This window comes from Drosophila obscura, unplaced genomic scaffold (assembly GCF_018151105.1).
Source record: "Drosophila obscura isolate BZ-5 IFL unplaced genomic scaffold, ASM1815110v1 contig_170, whole genome shotgun sequence".
NCBI classification, from domain to species: domain Eukaryota; kingdom Metazoa; phylum Arthropoda; class Insecta; order Diptera; family Drosophilidae; genus Drosophila; species Drosophila obscura.
Window position 1 is genome coordinate 955,694 of NW_024542758.1, and position 23,412 is coordinate 979,105.

Below are 23,412 nucleotides of genomic sequence, written 5' to 3' on the forward strand. Positions count from 1 at the left end.
CTTATAACTTTATTGTGGATTATGAATGAAGGTTTCACTCTCATGAAAACCGAAAGCATCGCGAAATGGCTTAGCATGGATGGTCTACGTACTGTTAATTAGTTGCCGATTAATAATATTACGTAATTCTTCATATTCTATATCTTTCTCTGTCTAACTGTGCGTGTATTAAATGCCGCTTTTCATTATTTTCTTTTGGGAAAGTTATCAAGTCAAGCTATATTAGTTTCAATTTGTGATGGTTATTATCGAAAAAATGAAGAAAAAGCCAAAAAATAATGCACACACACACAACACACACAGCCAGCCCACAGAAACTTTCATAGTTGTGTTGTGACTTTTCTCTTCGGTCAAATGCGAGACATTTGAAGTCAATTGTCGTCGCGTCGAGGCGTGCAGAAAAAGTACTGCGACTGCGGTATAAATAAAATAAAATTAATAGCAACAATTGAAACAAGCGTTGCGACGGACAGACCGACCAGTCAGGGCAACAATAAAAGTTCGGACATTGTCCGAACTGAAACATGAGAGACGCCGTTACTCTGACTTTGCCAGGGGGAGGGATCTGGGGGGGCTATGGATCTGACACGCATGCGCAAAGTGTCATCGACAGTCGGCGGCAGTCTCTACGACATTTTTCAGCGAAAGTGACTGAACGAGTTTCAATTGTGCATCGCCGACGCCACCGCTCTAAATGCTTTTATTCGAGCCTCACAATTAACTGGCGTAATAGTTGCCAAAAGAAATGAAAACTTGGGCCTACCTTCTAAAAATTTATACATATGTCGGTGCGGGGGGTGAAAGTAAGAGTTTTGGAAAATAGTAGTAGGCATCTACATAGATTCTTGCGTTTGAATTTGCCTTCAGAAATCTCAGACACTCAGACACGTTAGTACTAAAATGTTTTTAAATTCACGTAGAGCTGAAGTTTTGTTGCAGTTCTAAATATTTGGTTTGGGGTTACATTTACATGTTCAAAGTGTCCGTCAACGCGCCAATGCATGTAGTTGGGCGCCTATCGATATACACAGTACACAGCAACCGTGTGAGTGCACAACCAATCATCTGTTAACCAACACCGGCTGCAACAGAGCGGGAGGCGGGAGTAGCCAGCAACAACAACAACATCGCCGTGCGTGTTCCTGTGTGTGTGTGTGCGTCTGAGATTGGAAGACAATGGCTGCAGCTGCGGACGGTGTTGTTCCTACCCTTGCAAGTAAATATAATCCAACAGTTTCGAATTAAAACTAGTCCCCAAACACTACCCTCGATGCCAGACAATTGGGGCGCCAGCTGGAGGCGCCTCCGCCGCATGGCAAACTGTGCAAGTCACTCTCGGTCGTGAGGAGGGGGGAGCGACCTCGTGTGTTTCTCTGCTAACTAATCTATCGTATCTTCGTTTACAGTTCGCTCTAGCGTGGCGGTTGAACTGTGGTCATCGGCGGGACCTAAGTTGCCATATGAACACAAGTCCAACCTGCCGCGAGAGGAGACGAAGAGTTCTCGTTCGATCTGCTTCAGTCCAGATGGCCGATATTTTGCATATTCCAACGGCCTGGACGTTAAGGTGCTCGAGGCGTGCAAGGATGGTGCCGGAGAATGGCCAGTGAAGTGCTCGTTGCCGCGCCCCAAGGCATTCTACCTCAAGTTCTCGCCACGTGGCAACTATCTGTCCACCTGGGAGCAGTATGCCATCACCAAGGACCGCCCAGAGGGGTCGCCCAATCTCCTGGTCTACGATGTCAACACGGGCACCGAAGTGTTTGCCATTGTCCAGAAGATCCAAACGGATTGGGAGCCGTCTTGGTCATCGGACGAGTCGATCTTTGCTCTCGTCGTTGGAGGCGAAGCTCTGTTCTATGACCTGCCCGAAGGAGCGGCTAAAGGATTCGCAACTACCTCAAGGAAAATTGGCGGCAGTCGGGGAGGAATGCTATCCCTTGGTCCCGGCCACTGTCCGCCGTATTTAGCCTTCTACAATCCCGGCGCCAAGGGAGCTCCGTCCATGTGCAAGCTGTACAAGTATCCCGCCCTGGCCCAGAACCAAACGGTGGCCTGCAAGAGCTTCTTCCAAGCGGATCGCGTGGAAATGTTGTGGAACAAGAGAGGCACTGGCCTGCTGCTGCTAACCAGCACCGAGGTGGACAAGAGCGGCGCTTCCTATTACGGCAATCAGGCTGTTCACTTTATGGCCACCAAGGGCGACACTTGCTCCGTGCCGCTGTCGAAGGAGGGACCAGTGCACTGTGTCAAATGGAGTCCCAAAGCCACCGAGTTTGTGGTTGTATATGGCTTCATGCCATCCAAGGCAGCTCTCTACAATCTCAAGTGCGACGTGATCTATGACTTTGGAGAGGGACCGCGTAACTGTGCCTATTTCAATCCGTTTGGAAACATCATTGTGCTTGCCGGATTTGGCAATCTGCCTGGAGCCGTCGAGGTGTGGGATGTGCCGAAGCGAGAGAAGCTGGCCAGTCTGAAGCTGGCGGACACCACGGTCTTTGAGTGGCATCCCAATGGTGAATGGTTTGTCACAGCCACCACCGCTCCAAGGCTCAGGATTAGCAACGGGTGAGTGGCCCCATAATATGCTTTGCCCTCAGTAGATTTTGATTCTAATTTTAATTGTAGTTTCAAAGTGTACCACTACTCGGGAGCCCTGCTGCACGAGACCATGTGGCCGCAGGGGCAGGAGTTGCTCGGCATTGAGTGGCAGCAGTATGCAGACCAGACCTTCAGTGAGCCGAAAATCACCAAGGCCAAGCATGAGGGCATCAAATCCAGTCAGCCAGAAGCCAGCAAGAAGGCCTACACACCGCCCCATCTGCGCCTGCTGAAGGAGGGCAAGAATCCGGAGAAGTACTTGCCGCAGCCAAGCATACCCGGACTGGCACCAGCATCAGCAGGTAATGGAATGCGCAAGATTTGGCACAGACAATATGACGTGGAAAATCCGATCGTGCGACGGAGCGAACAGGGTCAATGCCAAATGTCGAACGGTCGTGATGCATCGACAGTGAATGCCGGCGCTACCGTGCCAAATCGATCCAACAGACGCTATCGACCCTATCAGTATAAGCGATACTAGAATTAACGATTCATCCTCCTCCTTCACTCCCTTAAACATTTCGTATTACATGCAAATTAGGATTAGGGACTAATATGATGGCCGTAAGTAGGGACGGGCAATGTGTTTGCTAATTGCTGTTTGCATTTCTTTTGTTGCCTTCAGGTGGTGCCAACAACAGGAAGAACAACAAGAATAAGCCAAAGGGCCCCAGGAGGGATGTGAATGTTGTGAATGGTGGCGATCCAGCCTCGGCTGCTACTGCGGCTCCGGCGACAGAGACAGTGACGGGAGAGGAACAGCAGCTATCCCAGACCCCGCAACATCACACGCCTAGAACACGACCGCAGGCGCCCAGATATCAACAGCAAAATGCCGCCGACCAGCCACGCCATCATCAGCAGCAGCAGCCGCAACCACATCCCCAGGCCAATGGTCAAAATTCGAACGAGAAGGAACGCAAAATTCGGACCGTTGCCAAGAAGCTCTCGGATATAAAGAAGCTAAAGTCGCGCCAGGGCCAGGGCGAAAGCCTCGAGCTAAATCAATTGAATAAGATTAAAATGGAAGCAACTTACTTGGACGAACTCAAAGCGCTCAAGCTGTCCGACTAAAAGGAGACGTGGACGACGACGAGCGAGAGAAGAGAAGCAAGAGGAAAAGGACAATACAATTGATACCATTGATTTGTGTGATAACACCCACCAGATGACACCACAAGTTGCCTTCTCTCCTCCTCCTTTTTCAAATACTGTTTGTTCTTGTTCCCTTTCCTGCTGTTTTACGCTCATTTTGCGAAAGAGATGTGTCGCAACAAGTTTCTAGTTAAAAACATTTTTCTACTATTGTGATTTCTAAACATTTTTGGCAAACAAACAGTTACTCAAAAACAACATAAATTTATGTACCAAATTGTGCTATCAAGCGAATAAAGAAGTTTCCACAAAGATACATTATTACAGTTCCCAATTTGATTTCTTCTTGATGAACTCCTCATGTCCGTCCTCCTTCACGGCCACATAATAGCCCATACTTTGGTACTTGTAACGCATGTAGCCAATATATCCAAAGACTCCAGTTATGGCTGCCAGGCCCAGTCCCATGACTACTATGTTCTGCAATGATAATAAACATATTAGAACTCTGAAAGTTGGTGTCCCAATCCTCCTGTCCCTAAATCCCCACCGGCTTTGTGTACAGTTCGAAGTTGATCAAACGGAAGACGCCCGTGCTACGCATGGAGCGGATGCCATCGCCAGGCTTTTGTTCCTTGCCGTCACTCATTTCCTTGTGGGCCTTTATTAATTTAATTGAATTTTGAATGCAAATACGTAAATTTATAGCCAAATATTGCACAATTCGGTTTAAAAAACAAAAACGAAACGTGAGGAATGGGTTGAAAAACTATCGATAGAATACTCAATATATCGATACAACGAAATTGTTATAAATAATTCATTTATTTAACTAAATTAATTTAAAAAAAAATTGTTTATTTTATTGTATTTCAAAAAATAATGCATGATTCTGTAAAGTGTCACCGTGCTGGTGAAAATACCAATCGATAGTATTTAATTTAACACCATTTTGTTTTCGGTTTTTTATGCAACATAATTTTGTAATAATTAATTAATATATATATAGATGTATGTGTGTACTCGAGTTTACACAAATTCGAACTGATAGCCGCGATCTACAAAGCTAAGCCCCCGCTCCGATCGGACTGGAAAGTCTGGTTTAAAGACAATGTAATCCTGGTAGTCTGGCGAGGTTTTTAGATTCTGCAAGGAGAAAATCAAAAAGAATTGGGGTTAAATGTATCATAATAAAAGCAATGAATGTAATCACCTCTTTGTCGACGAATTCCTCAAACCCACTGAGTACATAGTAAATAAACAACGGCGGGGTCTTGCTATATCCCGACTTTTGTCTATGCGGGTCCTTTTGCTTGAGAATCTTCAAGGCTCGAGAGAGAAAACTGGGCGTTACCTCTCGACAGTAGGACACGTCCAGTTGCTGCAGACGTGGGCATAGCTCAACGAATTTGAGTAGTACATCATCGTTCAAGTGTGTACAATTTCGCAGGCAAAGCAGGTGTAGGTCCTTCATGCAGGTGTACCGCTCAAGATAGTCGGTAGAGTGATCCCAACTGCAAATGGCCAGGCGCTGCAGATTCTTGTGCGGCCAAATTGGCAAATTCTTGTCCCAACCCGGCTCCAGTGGCATGTAATAGCCATCCACGGCAACGCATATAATTTCTTTTGCCTTCTGCTCCATAATCGCATAGAACTCCTCGACTTCTCGTATTTTGGGATCGTACCCGTCCGGACTGACCTCTGCGGGAATGTGCCATTCGGAGCACAGGAGAACTACCAGTTGCTTGAGCGCCGGCAGCTTCATGATTTCGGGCAGCACCGACTTGATGGTGGCCAGATTGAGCTTGAGGGTGGTGAGACTCTGGAGAGATTTAACGCAGTTGTTGAGGCGCAGCTTGCTGATGCCATCGAATGTTCGTATGTCCAGCACTTTGAGGTCACACCGACTGCGGAACAGGTGGTGAATTAGGATAGGAGCAAACTGGCGGAAGTGGCCACAAATCGTTACTTACTGGCAAACCTCATCCAGATACTGCTGGCGCAGCTCGTAGGCCTTGTGCTGGTCCTCATACAGATGAAGTTCTTGCAGGTGCTTAAAGTGAGAGAGATAGCGCCCATCTGTAGGAGTGGTTAGGCGAAGTCTGCGCACGCCTGGCACAATTAGTGTCAACTTGCGTATGCTTCGATTCGATGGATAACAATCCACGTCCTCGGGATCGTAGTAAAAGCTGGTCACCTGGGGCAGCTCCGTAATGTGTATTTCATCCAAATCTTTGAGCAATGTGCACAGACAGCTACTGACGTACATTTCCTTTATAAACGGCTGCATCTGATGAATGAAGTAGTATAAATCATCAAAGTTGGGCAGCAGCTCTCGCCTATAAAAGGATATTGATTATAATCAATAAATGTGTCAAGTGCAATTACACAAATTTACCATTTTTCAAGATCCATTGTGTCATAGGTATGGCTGATGCGCCATTTTCCCAGGGAAATGTTTTGAAACCTCTGGCAGACTTGTGAGAAGTAAATCTCTGTTTGCAAATTTGGCAACCGCTTGAAAATCTCTTCCAGGCAATCGTCATTCAGCTTTAGTATCTCTGAGTTTTGGCCGGTCGGCGAAGACGGCGGTGAATCCTCATTGTCAGACGCCATGGCCGTGGGAGATAATGCTACACGATTTGTATACGGGTATTGTATTGTTTATTTTTATAGAATTTTCCAGTGTCCTCTTGCATACAACCATCGATAGTACTATCGATTGCTGGCAAGCGTTTGGATCCAGTGTGGGTATTCCTAAAACGAAAAAGATTAAAATAAGAATTTTGACAGAATATCTATGCAGTTTAGGCTATGGTATTATCATTATTGCTTAAGTAAACTGCTGCTTTTTAATTTCTTAAATTTGTAGAATAATAATACAAATTTAATAAGACAATTTAATAAATAATCCAATAATAAGGACTTCTGAAAACTTGCCAATCTCTTAAAAAATGTATGTATCTATCGGATAAAACTATTTGTTTAGGGCTGAGAGTCCCAGCTAGCTGGTAATATTAAACGGAATATCAAAATCATGGAATATGATTTCCGATCAACTAAAAATAACTTTAGCCCATTGTCGACCTCGGGGGTACTAAAAATTCCCACGAAAGTAATGAAACTTGAATAATTTTAGCGTAGTTCAGGTGAAAGATATCATGCTCATTTTTGTTTTTAAGTAAAGAGGAGAATAGAGCTGCAAGGTTTATTTACAAACAGTACCATATTCCTCGGTTTAATTCAAGATGTTCAACTTTTTAAATAGAGGGGGCTTAAGTGGGCTAAGTTCGTGTTTTCCTTCGGTATATTATGGAAATGAGAAGGTATATTTCGGTATATTTCTGAGTGTCAGACTGTCACAAACACGTGTGTGCACATTTCTTTTTATTGTAAGCGTAGCGTGTTGCCGGATTTGGAATTGGAAATAAAACAGTGAAATAATTGAAATAAATATGGCGGACCTATTGAAATTAACCGACGCTATCGTATTAGAGTATATACAATCTAAGGACAAGAACCTGGCCAAAGTGTTCCAACAAAAGACGAAGGCGGTAAGTGTATTTTTTTTTTCGTGTGCGGCAAATGCAATATACAATGCACTGAAAAAAAATGCAGCCAGTCAGTGTTCTTGTCTGCATTTGAGACAGCAGGTTGAACATATCCTAATGGTTTTGCAGATCTGTAGATCTGCCTTTCGCCCTGACTCTGGAGCTCAGGTTTCGGTGCCTGCGACCACGTGCTATTTACTAACCAATAATTTCATACATTTCTTCCACAGGCCACAGTTGGCAAGAACACGCCAAAGCTGAGCGACATTTTACAGTTTTACCAGACCAAGAGCACGACAAAAATTCCAGCAATTAAGGCGACAGACGCAGATAGTGACAGTGATTCGGACTCTGATGAAGCTCCAGCGCCGACGAAGAAACCAGCAGCGACCCCATTGACAAATGGCAAATCCGCTAAGACGGCCAAGGCCTCGAGCAGTGATGATAGTTCCTCAGAGGAAGAGCCACCAAAGAAGGCAGCAGCAGCATCGCCAGTAAAGACCGCTCCGGCCAAGAAGGCTACTTCCTCCAGTGAGGACAGTGACGACTCTGAGGACGATAAGAAACCGGCTGCTGTTGCCAAGACACCAGTCAAGCCGACTCCAGCCAAAAAGGCGGCATCTAGCAGCGAAGAAAGCAGTTCCGAAGAGGAAACAGCAAAACCAGCGGCCAAGGCACCAGCAAAGTCTGCGCCTACCAAGAAAGCCGAATCCTCCAGTGAGGATAGCGATTCTGATGAGGAGCCAGCCACGAAGAAGCCTGCTCCTGCCAAGACAGCTGCGGCCAAGCCTGCTGCGTCTTCGAGTGAAGAGAGCGACTCCGAGGAGGAAAAGAAGCCCGCTGCAAAGGCTCCAGCTAAGGCAGTGCCCAAGAAAGCAGATTCCTCCAGTGAGGACAGTTCCTCGGAGGACGAGGCACCTAAGAAGGCGGCCACAGTGAAGGCAAGCCCAGCCAAGGCTGCGCCTGCAAAGAAGGCTGCGTCATCCAGCGAGGAGAGCGATTCCGATGAGGAGCCACCCACGAAGGCGGCTGCTCCGGCCAAATCAGCTGCAAAGGCAACTCCGGCAAAGAAGGCGAAATCCTCCAGCGAGGACAGCGATTCCGATGAGGAAGAGCCAGCCAAGAAACCTGTTGCCAAGGCAGCAGCCAAGCCCGCAGCTGCATCGACTAAGAAGGCAGGTGAATCCGAGGACTCTTCGGATGATAGCGAGAGCTCTGAAGACGAAAAGCCCAAGCCTAAGGCCAAGCCTGCTGCCAAGGCTCCAGCCAAGGCGGCCGATACGAGCAGCGAAGGCTCGTCAAGTGAAGATGAGGCTCCTGCTGCTGTCAAGCCGGCAGTGAAGAAGACTGCGGCCCCGGCCAAGAAGGACGAATCCTCCTCGGATGACTCTTCCGACGATGAGGCCCCACCCGCTGCCAAGAAGCCAGCGGCCAAGAAGGCCGAAAGCAGCGACGATGACAGCGATGATTCCGACGAGGCCAAGCCCAAGGCGGTGGCTAACGGTGGAGCCAAGGCTGGCCAGAAGCGCAAGTTCAGCGGTGGCGATGAGGAGGAGGCCACGCCCAACAAGAAGTACAACAACTTTGTCAAATCGGGAGACCAGAAGGTGAGTTGTTGAACCCTTTTTCCTTTGCCCTTTTCCCCGTGAATATCCCGTGTCAAGCCATTGAGACATTTATCTGTTGCAAAACCACAGCAGAATAGTTTCACCTCCACTCCCAACAACAACAACCACAACAACAGCAGCAGGCAGTTGAACAGCAGCGGCGGTGGTGGGAGTGGCCGACGCCGATCTCCCTTCCGGCGTGTTCGGACCGAGGAGATTCTGGTCGATTCCCGAGTACAAGACATGTCCTTTGAGGCCAAGGTGAGTGCCGCAAATGCATTTGAGTCGCGTCAGATGTGTGTTTGTGTGTGTGTGTGTGCAGCAGCAGGGTATGGTTGGGACTGAGGGTTCTCTGCAGGATTACGCAGCCAAGGGGGGGCAAAACACACAAATTAGCAAGACAATACGCCCGACAAAAACTCAAATCATTTGTGGCACTTGCCGCCCCATCCTATGTTTCCCCACTCATTCCCTTTTTTACATCTGCAAATCTTTGCTAATTTGTGGTTTGCCCTCTTTGGCCTTTCTCCCTTGCAGGATGGCGGCGGCTTCAAGAAGCAGAACGGACGCGGCGGCCGGGGAGGCTCCGGTTTTGCCGGACGTCCGGACCGCAGCACCTGGGAGAGCAACAATCAGAACGGTGGCGAGGAAGGCGGCGAGGGCGGTGGCTTCAAGAAGATTGGCGATCGTCGTAGCTTTGGTGGCTTTGACAAGAAGCCATTCGAGGGACGTGGCGGTGGACGCGGCGGCGGCGGTGGTTTTGGCGGTGGTCGTGGAGATGGACGCGGTCGCGGTGGTGGCGGACGCGGCGGTGGTGGCTTTGGCCGTGGAGGTGGTGGCGGATTTGGTGGTGGCCGTGGAGGTGGCGGTGGCTTCGGTGGTGGTCGTGGAGGCGACCGCGGAGGACGCGGCTTTGGAGGCCGTGGCGGCGGTGGACGCGGTGGCGGCGGTGGTTTCGGCAACAAATCTTTCGACTCATCAGCGCCCAAGGCTAACAAGAAAATCACCTTCGACAATTAGATCTAGCTAAGTTCTCCTCCTCCCCACCCACAAGCACACACACACACACAAGGATGCGCAGATGATTGCAGATTTGTTATGTATTTAGAATTAAATCAGTTTAAACAATTTTATGCTTACGCGAACCCCCTGCCCTGTATAGAAAAACGCTGCCGGCTCCTGGGGCGAACGGGCCAACATCGATCTGAAGCACACCCGTGGCAAGTCCTTCAAGCATGAGAAGACCAAGAAGAAGCGCGGCAGCTATCGGGGCGGCGCAATTGACATGGGCGTCAATTCTATAAAATTTGACTAGATTTACGAGTACACACACACACTATATATAATATTCTATATTCTAACAGATAAGGAAACTTTTGTAGAATAGTCTCTACATCATTATACCGATATACACAGCAGTTATGGCCATTATGGCCTATGCAATAATACTATTGCTATTCTGTAAAATCATTTTCTTCTTTCGATTCGGTACGCCTTATATTATAGAGCCTAAGTTTCAAATTGAAATAATCCAAAATGAGAACTGGCGGTCAATAAAACCGTAACCACACTACAAAATGATTTTTTTTAATTATATTTTATTATATAATTTTTATATTATATAATTTAATATGTTCGGTAAAATAAACCGATGGAAATATACGCAACATTTGTATTTTGAAATCAAGAAAACGGTGATTTTAAACGTTATTGCAAGGCTGCCAATTTTTACAGATCCTTTATCTTTGCTGCACACACACAGTAAGTATACGATTATAATTCGGATGAATAAATGTAACTATCATATGTACACATATCTAACATAAGAGCGATCGGTTGATAAATCCGATGAATCGAAAAGATAATCGAAGGCATCAATATTGTTATGTTCTTGTCTCTGACTTGAGAAGTCTTATTTAGAAAATATTTTAAGTGTTATTCCAAACCAGTCAGTTAGGACTTCGTCTTTCTCCCTTCGTCTTTTTGTCTGCCTCTCAGTTTTAGATGTATTTGTAAATTATATTCTTTGCCCTAAACGTATATGGTCATATCCGCGGGTCGCGAACGTACGTTCGCACGCTTTTAATGCACAAAAAAGATAGAAAACAAAAACATTCCAAGACTTTTTTTCTGCGTTTCAATAGCATTTTGTTAGCTCTATGCTTAGTGCAAATGATGGGGTTCATCGAGTTTTAGTTTTTAAAATAATTTAAAAAAACATGCGGTCGCGAACGTACGAAAAATAGAAGTCGACTTTGACTTAATATAGAAAAATGCAATTATCTGCGAATTGGAACGGAATATTCTTTAACGATAAATTGACTTTAAAAGAGGATTAATGTAGCTTTCTATAAAGTATATTCACATAAAATTATCTTCATTGGTTTTAAAAAAATTAAATTAAGCGGTGCACGCGGGTCGCGAACGTACGATTTTTCCATATGTATTTTAAATTTTTTCACCTTACGTTTTCTCTTGAATCAGTTCATATTTCCCTTAAAACCAACTAATTACTCCATTTTATGTACGTAATAACATTTATAGTAAGAAGAGAAAATTTTATTTAAAATGAAAAAAATGAGCTGCTTTTTCGAGCAATTCATTTTACTTTTGTGGATCGCTTTTAATTTTATTGAGATATCGGGTCTGTTTTTCACTTGTTTTAGCCATCTACGAATATTTATATGCGTGTTAAATAATTAAAAGTAAAAGTAACAAATAAAAAAAATACTTACGGTCGCGAACGTACGCTACTTCGAAAATCAAAATAAAAAGTTTGGTTAATAATAACCCCAAAGTTTTTTTATATATAAAATAGTTACACAAAACTTACTTTACACATGCAGTTTAAGCCACCTGCTTGCATTCAATGCGAAGCAATTACAATAAAATGATGTTTTCGGTCGCGAACGTACGATTAGAACATAGATAAGAAGCAAAATAAAAATTAACCGTTAACTGAAGATTTTTTCGGTCTCTTTGCATTTTTCTCTTCTTAACAGATTGCAATAGAGAGATTTGGTAGAAAGAGTGCAAACATATCATATGTTTTGCATGCAAAATAATTAAATATAAAAATGCCTTTAAAAAAAGCTAAAAGTGAAGAAATCACATTTTTCAAGTTTTCAGGCAAATTTTCTCATGAAAACCACTGAGATATGCCATAAAACCATGGCATTATGAAAATTTGGACATTTCTTTATAAGAATACACAAAAAAATACGATGATTATGAACATTTTATTTTTCGGTCCTGGTTGACCATTCGGCGGATATGCCCATATATGTAAATATAAGTCGAAACCCCTATGATATGATCATTATATCGTATATCGTATAGCTGCTGACATAGGAACGAACCTTGCCACCCACAAAGTCTTAAAAACAATTTCATATAAATTTTGATTAGTTTTGAAATTTAAATAATTTATTTTTACTGTATGTTACTAAGTTTCCATTTATCTCTTTTAGTATCTTTCACATTTAGTATTCGAAATGTATTGTCAAGTGTTTGTTTGCTTTTACATACGTTTGTGTGGTGTATATAGAGGCATATTTATCATATAATACAGATCACAACTGAAAACAAAAAAAACGAGCATATATCGTAAGGATAAAAACAAAAGGCGGACAAAACATAATTAAAAATCATATAATTAAGCAATCACAATACGTTTAAAACTTTAGGTTTTTATAGAGATATTATTTTAGTATTCGTGGCATATAATCAATCATGTGTTTGTGTGTGTGTGTATGTGTGTGACGGTTTAAAAGGGTAATCAGCATATCAATTTACAACAGTTTTGGAGGCGCATTCATTGTCTCATGGGTTCTTGCTCTCATCCGAGATTCGTGTGTGTGCACAACATTTAACTATCTGAACTAGGGGTAGGTGTTACGGGAGGCGGGGTAAAGGGTGGGGGAGTTTGGGTCTTGTTTAAAAATAGTTCAACAAAATACATATACATTTATATATATTTATATAGTTAGTAGTTTATATGAGATTCCTGTCGGTTTTAGCTTCTGCTTCTCGGCTCCTCCTCAGCTTATTCGCTCATGTAGGGATAGTTGACGTCACGCAGGGGCACAAACGTCTCCTTGATGGACTGCGGCGAAGTCCAGCGTAGAATGTAATGGGGTCCGCCGGCCTTGTCGTTGGTACCGGACATCCGACCTCCGCCGAACGGCTGTTGGCCCACAACAGATCCGGTCGACTTGTCATTGATATAAAAGTTTCCGGCAGCCATTTTGAACTCGTCCAATGCGGCTTGGACCCAGTTCCTTTACAAAGGAGATATACAAAACATATTTAAAATTTTCAGATAATTCCGCTTACTCGTCCTGTCCGAATATTGCTCCAGTTAAGGCAAACTTCGTGGAGGTGTGAACCAGCTTCATGGTCTCCGCCAAGTCCGCTTCCTTGTACACATAAATGGACAGCACGGGCCCAAAGATCTCCTCAACCATGATGCGATCCTTGGGATCTTTGCTAACCACAATGGTGGGATTTACAAAGTAGCCCTTGCTGTCTGAGTAGGTGCCCCCAGCGATAATCTCCAGGTTTGGGGACTTCTTGGCATGCTCTATGTAGCTGGTAATGCGTTTAAATGCTTTGTCATCGATGACAGCCGATGTGAAGCTGCTCATGTCTTGGACATCACCTATTTTTAGTTTCTCCGCCTCGCACTGCAGGCCAGCCTTGATCTGCGAAGAGGTTGAAGGTCAAACAGATTAGTAGGGGGCATTCAGTACGCTGAATGGTGCTCGACCAACCAACCTGTGGCCACAGAGACTCGGGCACATACATGCGCGAGCATGCCGAACACTTCTGTCCGCAATACTCGAAGGCCGAGCGAATTGTCGATGTCACCACCGACTCGACGTCCGCCGTTTTGTGCACAAAGTGGAAGTTCTTGCCACCACACTCGCCAGTCAAGCGGGGAAAGTTGATGTAGTTGTCAATGTTGTTGCCCACCTGTTTCCACAAGCGGTTAAATGTTCTGCCAGATGGATAAAATATACATATAGAACAGAAATCGATAATCCGACTGTTACTTACGGCACAGAGCCAGTGAAATTGATGCCGGCCAGGTGGGGGCTGGCAGTAATCGTGTCTCCGAACACAGGCCCATCGGCTGGCACAAAGTTAACAACGCCATCGGGCACTCCTGCCTCGCGCATGATATTGAATATGCGCCAATTGGAAAGCATGGCCGTGTCAGAGGGCTTCCACAGCACAGCATTGCCCTGGTCAAAGAGAAAGGGCACAGCTGTTAGCTTAATTGATTGAGAATTTTAGGGGCTAGGTCGTCGTCATACCATCAGAGCGGGAGTGTAGGACAAGTTGCCGCCAATGGCCGTGAAGTTAAAGGGGCTGACAGCGGCAATAAAGCCGTCAATGCCACGATACCGCAAGGAATTCTTGGTCACCTTGATGTTCTCACTAATGGGCTGATATTTGGAGACCTCCTTGAGGAAGTATGCATTCAATCTGCAAGGAAATTAGTCTTAAGTAATGCGATTTCCTTGACGTTAACTCCCTGCATTTACCGTATAAAGTCAATGAGCTCTGCTGCCGCATCGATTTCGGCCTGAATGACCGTCTTGGACTGTCCCAACATGGTGGCCGAATTTAATTCCTGTCGGTACTTTGTGGCCATCAGATCAGCGGCCTTCTCCCAGATATTCAGGCGGTCGGCCAGTGGTACCCGATCCCACTTAGGCTGCGTTTCCACAGCGGTCTTGATGGCCTTCTGCAGGAGCTTCTTATCGGCGTAGTAGAATTGGGCCAGCTTGTGTGCATGATCGTGGGGCATGACCTGATGCCGCACTTCGGACGTCTTGAACTCCTTGCCGCCTATCACAATTGGAATCTCCTCGCAGTTGGAGGCCGTTGCCTTCAGAGCTTGCTGTAAGGCCTTGCGTTCCGGCGAATCCTTGCAGTAGTTAAGAATCGGCTCATTCTCGACACTAAAGTCCTTTAGTTTTAGCTCCGGAATTACAGAGCCCAGACATCGCACATGGCTAGCGGAGGATAAGTGGCGTTACATAAAACTCTCGGTTGACATAAAAATCCACAGCAACTTACCTCTGGATTACGCTCTGCTGGCCGGAGCACCTGGCGGGCGTATTGCGCAGCAATCGCAACATCTTTTACTGGTTTGAGGGGCCTGTCTGTCGGTTTCTGCCTTGTTATATAAGCTTTGGTGTCGTCGTCGGCGTCCGCGGTAGTTCGTTTCAACTAGAATTTAGCTATCTGTGTGATAAGCACAACGGCAGGCGAAAGGTACAGAACGAAACGAAAAACATTTGATTATTTTTCATTTATCAGCGCAGCCTTGAAAATTCATTGGGGGTCTACTCGGCTCGGCTGAGTCGCGCGAGCAGCAACAGCGGCAGCGTCACTGTCGCGTGATTTTGATAAGCAGCCAAACGTGAAGAGAACCGACACACCCCCGGGGCCTAAACCAAGATAAGGCTACACTTGATCGAATAAAGCTATGTACTTGCATTTAATATTACCTCGAATATCAAGTTAAGTGGATTTTTTAGCGCGAATTGAACACTGAATAAACTCTGAAAGTTTTTTTCTCGGTATCTAAATTGTCTTGCTCGCGCACACATACAAACACACACACGAACTTGCTTGCATACATGCAAAAGAAAAATTTGACAAGCATCAGCTGTTCTGTCTACGCTGCACAGTGGTGCGTGTGCTTGCCAACACTGAACTTTCCTGCAACGACATTGAATCGCCATAATAGAGAAAAAACCAGTCTTCTATTTACTGCTATAGAGAATTTGTAGAAGGAATTAATATCATTATCGCCTGCTAGCTTTGAATATTTTGACCACTGTGCGCTAGCTACGGAAAGTTCCTATTGCCGAAACATACCGATATATGTACATTGTACATACATATGTATGTACGAACATAAAAGGAGGGCAACGTCAGCATTGGAGCTTATGCCAAAGGTATGTACGTATGTATGTATGTATGTATGTAGTTCTTGTTGTTTTTTAACTGGCGCTGCCTTGATTTATGAAATTAAGCAGACTGAACCAGCGGGGAGAGCGGCAAAAACAACCCACTTTGTACCCGTGGATGTTCATGCTGCGCGTGAGCAGCAACCATGAGAGTTAGAAAGAGAAAGGTAGAACAATATATGGAGCAAGCATTTTTGCATTGTTCGTCGATTGTCAAGTGTTTTCAATAAAATGCAATTAAAGAGAAGATGATTGATTTTACCAATACATACCATACCAGTACGTGACTACAGACAACATACTGGTGTGTATGTATGTATATTTATCGGTAGAACAACAATAAAAGCCAACAAAAACGAGAACAAGTCACAAGTTGATTTTTGAGGCCAAGTAAAACGTACAACAAAAATTCGTCACTCAGCTGTAGATACACACACACACAGGCGCATTCAAATTCACTTAGTTTTTGCCTGTTTTACTCTTGATGTTGTTGTTGCTGTTGCTGCTGCTGTGACCCATTATGCAATGTAATGTTTGTGTCTTTGATTCCCTTTTGTTGTAGGCTTATTGGTCGTTTTGCGACCCTTGCTTTCAATAAATATTCCCACTGTAACACTATGCACAAAATTTGCATTGGTTTTCCACTTACTTTGTTTTAATTTCAGGCGGCAGAGACGGTCAAAAACGCGACTGTGCTTTTGTTTGGCTGGGACTATTTTAGCCAAATAGAAAGAGCGCTATAAAATTTGGCCGTTGCCGGTAGTGCTGTTAAATATATATCGATTTATTTTTAGCCGATTTTAGGTTTCAATGTGAATACTTTCGTGTGATTTTTTTAGGTTGGCGCCATTGACCGAGTTCAAATAGTCAATTTAGTGGGTACTTTTTTTTTCAATTTAAAAAGAATTAAATCTGTTGACGACTGCATTTACTGGGGGGTTGGCTTCATTTCAAATTGGCTGCAAATTAGTCGGCTTCTTATTTATTTGATTTTAAAAAATTGCTTTTTATCTTCGTTCAAATGAACTTGAACTGATTTATCGACTGCTATCGACTCATGGCAACGGCGTACTTTACAACACTTGGTCTAGCATTCGCTATCCGCGCCAAAATTTGAAATTTGAAAAGCTTTGGGAATGTTATTTACACATTTATTCATGCTTGAACACATCTATTATAGGAAAACACTTAACCAATATGTACTGTCTAACTAGCTTAGGATGATTATATCACTCAAGGATCAGCCGTAGTAGCCGCCGTTCCCCGCACTGGCTGTGGCAAAGCCGCCACTGCTGCTGGCATACGCCGTGTCTATAAGAGAAAACATGTCCAAAACACTTGTAGATTGCAGGCGAAAGATTAAGAGAGTTTCGGCGAGATTCGCATGGATTTCTACTTACTCATTCCGTTGCCTCCGCCGTACGGATAGCCGCCGTAGCCGGGATAGCCAAATTGCGATTGACCGTATTGACCATATTGGCCGTATATCGAATAGGGATTGTAGCTTGGATATGAGTAGTAGGGATATCCGCCGTAGCTGGGATAACCATAACCATAGGCATTGCCATAACCATTTCCAAAGCCACCTCCCGCTCCAGCGCCGGCACCTGCACCACCATAGTACGGATATCCATAGTACTGACACTGAACCATCTGCAGAAGTGTGGCCCACAGGACTAGTCCCAGCCAGAGGCAAGCTCTTGTAGTTTTTGCTGACATGTTGTTTGGTGGTTGGTTTGTGTGTAATCCTCGAGCGCTGACTGAATGCAAAACCTCCGGAACTAACTGATTTTATAGAGTTCGCCCCCGTTGTATATTCGCGATTTTTACCAAACCATAAAACGCTTTTTTAATGGTGCTTAATCGCTTGCCCATCAAGCATTGCTCATCGCCGCCGCCGCCACAGCCGCACTGTACGCTGGCTGTTTGCTTGTTCGTGCATGACCCAAGCGGCGTATACGTATTTTTACAATATTGTGTAAACCGTAAATACATCCATGAACAGAAACAAAACAACACATAATTGTTGTTGGGCACTATTTGTTTACAAGCTATCTCAACATATTGTTCTGACAACCGTTTTGCTCTCAGTTTCAATTAGTTAGGCAGGGCTTTGGTTTTTTGCGGCCAGTTTTCCGCATAAACATAGTCATTAGCCTTAAAATTGTTCGATGGTCCGCTTAGTCATGTGGCTGTTGTTCGGGTGGTTTCCACTCTTTGAGGTTCATTGCCTGGTGGGTGGTCAATGCTCATCAACGCCCTTCAAATGAGGTCAATAATTATAATTCTTCTGACGGTTATCATTTTAGTTTAAGCATTGACCGAGAGTTCAGTCTGAAGGACTTTTAACTTTTCGTCATGCATGGTGGGCATACTTGGGAATTTCCAACCAATCTGGTATAGATTACATCAATCAACTTGCAAATTTCTTTACGGTGATTACCTATCCGAGTATGGGCTGTCCTGTCCCATCTTTTTGCCCTTGTACATTGACAAATTACAAGTCACAATATTTTATGCATTTTTCCAAACCCACACATAGAAAGAGAAAGAGAGAGAGAGAGAGAGGGGTCTGACAGAGAACAGAAAACTTGTGCCAAAGTTGTGTACGAAAATTCATTCATAAATTTTTAAATCCTTTTTCCTTTCCCATACTTTTTCCCATTTGTGTTGGTGTGTGCTATTACACTGGCCAACAATAACAAATGTCATAGAATTGCCATCGCTTCTATTCTTCTTCTTGTCGAGCCTTTGAGTTCGCATGCAGCTGACGTTTATCTCTCTCTCCCCATCTCTATTTTTTGCCTTACCTCTCTCTCTCTGTCACTCTACATTGCCGCATTACTTTCGGTTCTCCAGGTGTGCTTTTGCGTAGGTGTTGCATTGTTGCTGCTCTCCAGTTGAGTGAGTTGCATCTGCATCGAGTTTGGACGTGTTTGCGCATGCTCAAGCATGCTCAAGCATGCTCAAGCATGCTCAAGCACTGATTTCGAAGCACCCTGTACGCGCATTTGGTTCTCCGACTGAGGCTGAGTAATGTTTTTGAGTGCATAAGAGTGGAACGTCTTTTGTTGCAGTTGTTTCCTATCGTAAGACAATCGTTTTTAGAGGGTTTTACAAAAGCCAATATAAATAGTATGAGCAACGCCCATACATTTTACAACTGAAATAATTATCTCTCAAATGAAAGCCTAGAAAATTATTTAAAGTTCTGCTTTGCGATTCTGCCTGAGCTATAAACTGTTGACATTTGGAGTTCTACCCTAGGATTACCTCGACTACAATCTTAGAGCATAAATACAACAGGAAATAAAAATACAATGGCATTTAAGGTTTTTCAAGGGACTATTGCGGTCAATTTTAATCATCTGTTCAATCATAGTAATCCTACTCCATCCATACCATATAATTCCATCCCAAAAACCCTTTAATGTTCATTAATGTTAACCATTTAGCCTTATCTCGGGGTTGGAATCAATCGGAAAAGGACGCATTCCCCAGGCCCCAATCCCCGCCACTTAATTTACTTGCCCCAAATGAGCAATTTTCATATTAAAAAGTTTGTCTGTACCTCGCTACCTTCTCCTGAAAGCTATCCTTCACAAAACTTCATTAAACTTTTCGTTCCTTTCGCTTCGTTTCAATTCATTTTCTCCTTTTTTATGTTTTTTTTATTGTAATAAATTTGGTACAATAAAATGCTAATTGTTTGTCCGAAAATGCCTGAACCATTCCCCTTTTTGGATACTTTTTCCATTTGCCAAACAGTTTTACATGTAATTAATTAAAAATTTGATGCAGCAGCAACTTTTGTTTGCTGTCAGAAATGCACTAAAAAAAAAGTAAAAGCTAATTAAAACTTGAAAAATATGATGGGGAGCATCAACTAATGCCCTGACCTAGAAGAGATCGGCCCACAGAGAAAGCACTCTGGGTACAACTACCCGGAAAACTCACTCAAAGTTGTTTGCTGCAACGAGGGGGAGACGGAGACCCGAAGCGGATGCAAAAGTGCAACTGAAAATGTTACGCATACGCCGCATGGGCCCGAGAGAGAGATGAGCATGCTGAGGCCGTCTCGCTCTGAGTGCATGGCGGGTTGGGGGACGAACAAAAAATAAAGAAAAAATCAATTAAAATGCACTCGAGTGGGATTGTACCACCCGGCACACTCTACGACACCTCCTCAATGGGGATGTTGGGTTTTTAGGAAATTTGTAAGAAATTTTTGAACGAAAATAAGCAAATTCTTTCTCTTTCTCTTTCTCTCTCGCTCTCGCTCTCTCACTCTCTTTCTCTTTCGCCCTTACTCGCTATAGGTTTCGCGGGGGGATATTTCAATTCAGTTATTTGTGCAATTCCGCTCAGACAAGTTGTGTGCTCCTTGGGACCGTGTGCGCTTTCAGCATTCTCAATCAATCAGCAGACCCAAAATCGACCATTTCCGAACACAGATAACAGCCAGAAATTTACGCCAAAAATTAACAGGCTCCGCCCCCCGCCAGTGCCCACAGCAGCAAACAGCGGATCAAGTGCATTATCCAAAAGGCCGCCCGCCCAACCGCCCAACCGCAATCAACATCCCAGACAACGGAGCCATAGAGAAAGAGAGAGACAGACAGAGAGAGTGGGAGAGAGAGAGTAGAAGGGAAATAACAGTTCCGAAAGCTAATAGCATTTTGCTTTCTCTGTGCGTGTGTGTGTGTTTGTGTGTGCGTGTTTTGCCGCGTGTTTTCTTCCTGTGTGAGTGACTGTACTTTTTGGCGCCCAAAAACATTCGCGCGAATCAGCAGAAACAAGCAAACAAACAAACAAACGGACAGACAGAAAAAACATTCAAACTAATTAACAACATTGCGACCAAGTGAAATTTAATGTATTGACAGGTGAGTGTTCTGGCTGTAAAATAAATGTTACAGTTAATACTCGTATGAAGGTTTATAGGTCCATGATGGACGGTATGGTATGAAGTTGATTGAAGCAAACTGATTGCATATATATAATTTATGGTAATTTATTTGATTGGTATACACATACATACATAAATGTATGTACATAGATAAGGGGGATATACATTTACATGAACAATATGTACTTTTAATGGGGAAGAACCTATTTAAAACTGTTCATGATCTAGCAATGGATATCTATCAAAGTGTGATATGTTATTCCTTGGTCATTAAATATTTGAAGGTCTTCGATTCGATGAATAGCTCTCGCAATACAATCATTAGAAAAAACATACGCAAATAATGAATTGCGCTCATTTTTCTATTCGCACTACAAAATAGGAAGAAATAAACTATGTAAATTGAATTTCTTTAGATTTGTTGTTTAACAATAATCCCTCCTAAGATCTAAGGTATAAATTTATATCGATCACGAAAAGCTCAAAAATCATATTGCATCGATTTAAATTTTGTTGTTCTCTTGGCGTACGCTTAAATTCGGTTCCTCTCTTTCCCACTCGCCATTCATGCATCCTATTTTGTCATGTATACTTTTCTTTAGAAACAATTTTGACCCGTCCCTTTTTTTTTTCCTGTACGTCTCTTATTCCACACATTTCTTCTCTAGAGGGAAACTCGAGCGATGCAATTTAAAATAATTTAGCGAGTAAATCCCATAAAAATTTCAACAACTTTGGCTATTTGTTGCCACGTCATAATGCATTTTTTTCGTTTCGTTTCGTTTGGGGGCAAAGACAATGGCCCAGACGCAAGGACACACACAGGAGGGGCAGTGGGTGGTAGTAGTGGAGTAAGAGGACTAATTAAAACTCCGGTAGACGTCATAATTGGAGGGCGTGCTGGAGGGAGGGGTGGGTGTTGGGCCAGGCGGTGGCGAGTAAATTAACTAGGCGAAGGCTTTGTAAAGCATGCGGCCAGCCTCTATAGTTCGTCGTCTTCTGCTTTCCCCCCTACTCATTGAAAGTATATAAAAAATTTCCCTTTAATGGAGCCATGGACCAAAAATCCTGAAAGAAAGAAGTAAAAATAAAAACAAAAAAAGGCAAACGAATAAGAGGGAAATAACTAAAAGGAGAGATGAGAGAGTGAAGTGAAAAGAACCAAACCAGAACAGAACAGAGCAGAAAACTGAGAACGCAACCGAGTGCCGAGTGCTGAGGCAAAGAGAAATATATTTTCACCGTGCACTGTAATGAAAGGCCTCGGGCATAAGTTTTAAATAAATATTTGTCCCTGTGCATGTGTGTGTGTGTAATTTAACAAAAACAACTGCATAAAAACAAACAGAAATTGTGCACGAAATGATGGAAGAAGCAGCAGCAGCAGCAGCAGCGGAAGAACCAAAGAAATGGACAAGGGTCGGTCGGTCGGTCGGTCCGTGGAGAGGTAGAAGCTGGCCAGAAACTACTGCATATAAAAAAAAAATGATGAGAGGCAACGAAAATATAAAAAGGAAAAATTAAAAAAAAAAAACGTAACAAGTAACAATGTTCAAAGAGGAAAAGTACGAGGGGAATACTCTAGGAATATTCTATTCAGGCACAATAAACAAAAAGGATTGCATCTTTAATATTAAATAGGGGAAAGACCAATAGAATGAAAATAAAATCGCAGAAAATGTCGAGAGATATAAATAAATAAGATATTGTGGCATTATAATATTTAGATCTTCATATTTTTATGTTTGCAAATGCGTACTTGGATGACATCAGCATTGTATGACGAAGATCAGTTTAATTCGTTCAGCTAGATAGATTCTAATAAAGAAAACCTTGGCAAAAGGGATCCCGCTTACTGATCATACCCTGTTGTATACCCTAATCATTTTGTAGTGCATAATTATGAGGGGGCACGGACACCCATTTTGAGTCTACCCAAAGGGGTGATCTGAAGGGGGCGAAGGCTAGGCAAACAGGCAGAACATAACAGTAAGAAAACTGCCTGACGGACTGCCTGAATGTTCCCCACTGTTGACTGACTACCAGAGGGACAGAGGGAATGGTTTCGTGGTGGGTTTGGGGGGCTGTTTTGCTGGAGAAAAGTCACTATTAAAGTCTTAGTGAAAGTAGGTTGAGGTAGCCCCCGACAGGCGCCGCCATGTTTAGAATATGCACACAAAGCGTAAGGCCAACAAAGGGGGAAAGAATGGGTAGAGAGTGGAAGGCACAGGGGGGCTGGCTTCTGGGGCACAGAGAGGAGGAGGTCTAAGGGGGCTTGTTGCTCTGTTAGACAGTGTAACAAAAGATTTGCTTAGCTTTCATGTAAAGCGTAAAATACAAACAATTATGCAGTTGGGTGGGTAGGCAGAGATTCAACCCCCTCTTACCGAACCGCTGTTTCTGTTTCTTACCCCTGCTCCGAAACCCCTCTTTTCCAACGACTGTGCCTCAACCCCATCCTCAGTTCGCTGCCTTCCCATCATTTTCTATTTAGTAGGCCGTCAAGCCACTTGAGTCCGAGACTTTGCTACTTGAAATTTTGGACAATGCAGCCAGCCAGCGTCTACCTCCTCCACTTTCTAGGTCCTCATTTCAGCCTCTTTTATGCATACATTCTGTACATTCTTCTTCTGTAGTAAAGGGTGCTACGATTCGGC

General features: G+C 43.8%; 7 protein-coding genes across 33 annotated transcripts in view; 3 read left to right on the top strand and 4 right to left on the bottom strand.

The window, feature by feature from the left end:
- The first annotated feature begins 880 nt into the window (after nt 1–880).
- Nucleotides 881–22,259, top strand: LOC111070568 (eukaryotic translation initiation factor 2A). Of its 3 annotated transcripts, XM_041592178.1 has the most exons (5): nt 882–1,216; nt 1,407–2,571; nt 2,632–2,906; nt 3,233–3,478; nt 22,129–22,259. In XM_041592178.1, the coding sequence occupies exons 1-5, from the start codon at nt 1,177–1,179 to the stop codon at nt 22,242–22,244; spliced, it is 1,842 nt and encodes a 613-aa protein (XP_041448112.1). In that variant the 5' UTR covers nt 882–1,176; the 3' UTR covers nt 22,245–22,259. The 3 variants fall into 3 exon arrangements, 2 of the variants coding, with proteins under 2 accessions (XP_041448112.1, XP_022216919.2); XR_002607371.2 differs by lacking the exon at nt 22,129–22,259 and having other exon boundaries at nt 881–1,216; nt 2,632–3,171; nt 3,233–3,325; XM_022361227.2 differs by lacking the exon at nt 22,129–22,259 and having other exon boundaries at nt 883–1,216; nt 3,233–4,018.
- LOC111070571 (small integral membrane protein 8) lies at nt 3,947–4,352 on the bottom strand. The gene is made up of 2 exons (XM_022361229.2): nt 4,253–4,352; nt 3,947–4,182 (listed from the first exon to the last, which is right to left on the bottom strand). The coding sequence occupies exons 1-2, from the start codon at nt 4,349–4,351 to the stop codon at nt 4,024–4,026; spliced, it is 258 nt and encodes an 85-aa protein (XP_022216921.2). The 5' UTR covers nt 4,352; the 3' UTR covers nt 3,947–4,023.
- LOC111070569 lies at nt 4,509–6,461 on the bottom strand. The gene is made up of 4 exons (XM_022361228.2): nt 6,101–6,461; nt 5,676–6,041; nt 4,916–5,609; nt 4,509–4,848 (listed from the first exon to the last, which is right to left on the bottom strand). Exons 1-4 carry the CDS (start codon nt 6,316–6,318, stop codon nt 4,732–4,734), a joined length of 1,395 nt encoding a protein of 464 aa, XP_022216920.1. The 5' UTR covers nt 6,319–6,461; the 3' UTR covers nt 4,509–4,731.
- On the top strand, nt 7,059–10,433 carry LOC111070565 (nucleolar protein dao-5). 4 transcript variants are annotated; one of them, XM_022361220.2, is made up of 4 exons: nt 7,059–7,256; nt 7,484–8,860; nt 8,951–9,121; nt 9,398–9,960. In XM_022361220.2, exons 1-4 carry the CDS (start codon nt 7,158–7,160, stop codon nt 9,878–9,880), a joined length of 2,130 nt encoding a protein of 709 aa, XP_022216912.2. In that variant the 5' UTR covers nt 7,059–7,157; the 3' UTR covers nt 9,881–9,960. The 4 variants fall into 4 exon arrangements, with proteins under 4 accessions (XP_022216912.2, XP_022216911.2, XP_022216910.2 ...); XM_022361219.2 differs by lacking the exon at nt 9,398–9,960 and adding an exon at nt 10,023–10,433 and having other exon boundaries at nt 7,061–7,256; nt 8,954–9,121; XM_022361218.2 differs by lacking the exon at nt 9,398–9,960 and adding an exon at nt 10,023–10,433 and having other exon boundaries at nt 7,062–7,256.
- On the bottom strand, nt 12,269–16,516 carry LOC111070566 (delta-1-pyrroline-5-carboxylate dehydrogenase, mitochondrial). 2 transcript variants are annotated; one of them, XM_022361222.2, is made up of 8 exons: nt 16,496–16,516; nt 14,948–15,115; nt 14,410–14,883; nt 14,179–14,350; nt 13,919–14,106; nt 13,637–13,859; nt 13,196–13,563; nt 12,269–13,140 (listed from the first exon to the last, which is right to left on the bottom strand). In XM_022361222.2, the coding sequence occupies exons 2-8, from the start codon at nt 15,007–15,009 to the stop codon at nt 12,906–12,908; spliced, it is 1,722 nt and encodes a 573-aa protein (XP_022216914.2). In that variant the 5' UTR covers nt 15,010–15,115; nt 16,496–16,516; the 3' UTR covers nt 12,269–12,905. The 2 variants fall into 2 exon arrangements, with proteins under 2 accessions (XP_022216914.2, XP_022216915.2); XM_022361223.2 differs by lacking the exon at nt 16,496–16,516 and adding an exon at nt 15,382–15,474.
- On the bottom strand, nt 17,055–17,871 carry LOC111070617 (prisilkin-39). The gene is made up of 2 exons (XM_022361289.2): nt 17,247–17,871; nt 17,055–17,157 (listed from the first exon to the last, which is right to left on the bottom strand). The coding sequence occupies exons 1-2, from the start codon at nt 17,563–17,565 to the stop codon at nt 17,087–17,089; spliced, it is 390 nt and encodes a 129-aa protein (XP_022216981.1). The 5' UTR covers nt 17,566–17,871; the 3' UTR covers nt 17,055–17,086.
- The window catches only part of LOC111070546 (poly(rC)-binding protein 3), an 83,058-nt gene continuing 79,841 nt past the window's right edge, over nt 20,196–23,412 (top strand). For 6 of the 21 annotated variants that reach the window (XM_022361170.2, XM_022361172.2, XM_022361173.2 and 3 more), the window contains exon 1: nt 20,196–20,732. The gene's annotated coding sequence lies outside the window, so the exon portion shown is untranslated. The remainder of the gene's footprint in view (nt 20,733–23,412) is intronic. The other 15 variants (XM_022361174.2, XM_022361176.2, XM_022361179.2 and 12 more) reach the window with 7 other exon arrangements.

Coding starts and splice junctions, on each gene's coding strand:
- LOC111070568 (XM_022361227.2), top strand. CDS start 1,177: ATGGCTGCAGCTGCGGACGGTGTTGTTCCTACCCTTGCAA. Junction 1,217..1,406: donor TGTTGTTCCTACCCTTGCAA/GTAAATATAATC, acceptor CTTCGTTTACAG/TTCGCTCTAGCGTGGCGGTT. Junction 2,907..3,232: donor ACTGGCACCAGCATCAGCAG/GTAATGGAATGC, acceptor TGTTGCCTTCAG/GTGGTGCCAACAACAGGAAG.
- LOC111070571 (XM_022361229.2), bottom strand. CDS start 4,351: ATGAGTGACGGCAAGGAACAAAAGCCTGGCGATGGCATCCGCTCCATG. Junction 4,183..4,252: donor TCGAACTGTACACAAAGCCG/GTGGGGATTTAG, acceptor TTATCATTGCAG/AACATAGTAGTCATGGGACT.
- LOC111070569 (XM_022361228.2), bottom strand. CDS start 6,318: ATGGCGTCTGACAATGAGGATTCACCGCCGTCTTCGCCGACCGGCCAA. Junction 6,042..6,100: donor ACAATGGATCTTGAAAAATG/GTAAATTTGTGT, acceptor ATCCTTTTATAG/GCGAGAGCTGCTGCCCAACT. Junction 5,610..5,675: donor TATCTGGATGAGGTTTGCCA/GTAAGTAACGAT, acceptor CCTGTTCCGCAG/TCGGTGTGACCTCAAAGTGC.
- LOC111070565 (XM_022361220.2), top strand. CDS start 7,158: ATGGCGGACCTATTGAAATTAACCGACGCTATCGTATTAGAGTATATA. Junction 7,257..7,483: donor TCCAACAAAAGACGAAGGCG/GTAAGTGTATTT, acceptor TTTCTTCCACAG/GCCACAGTTGGCAAGAACAC. Junction 9,122..9,397: donor ACATGTCCTTTGAGGCCAAG/GTGAGTGCCGCA, acceptor TCTCCCTTGCAG/GATGGCGGCGGCTTCAAGAA.
- LOC111070566 (XM_022361222.2), bottom strand. CDS start 15,009: ATGTTGCGATTGCTGCGCAATACGCCCGCCAGGTGCTCCGGCCAGCAG. Junction 13,860..13,918: donor AATTTCACTGGCTCTGTGCC/GTAAGTAACAGT, acceptor TCCATCTGGCAG/AACATTTAACCGCTTGTGGA. Junction 13,564..13,636: donor CCGAGTCTCTGTGGCCACAG/GTTGGTTGGTCG, acceptor ACCTCTTCGCAG/ATCAAGGCTGGCCTGCAGTG.
- LOC111070617 (XM_022361289.2), bottom strand. CDS start 17,565: ATGTCAGCAAAAACTACAAGAGCTTGCCTCTGGCTGGGACTAGTCCTG. Junction 17,158..17,246: donor CGGCGGAGGCAACGGAATGA/GTAAGTAGAAAT, acceptor TTTCTCTTATAG/ACACGGCGTATGCCAGCAGC.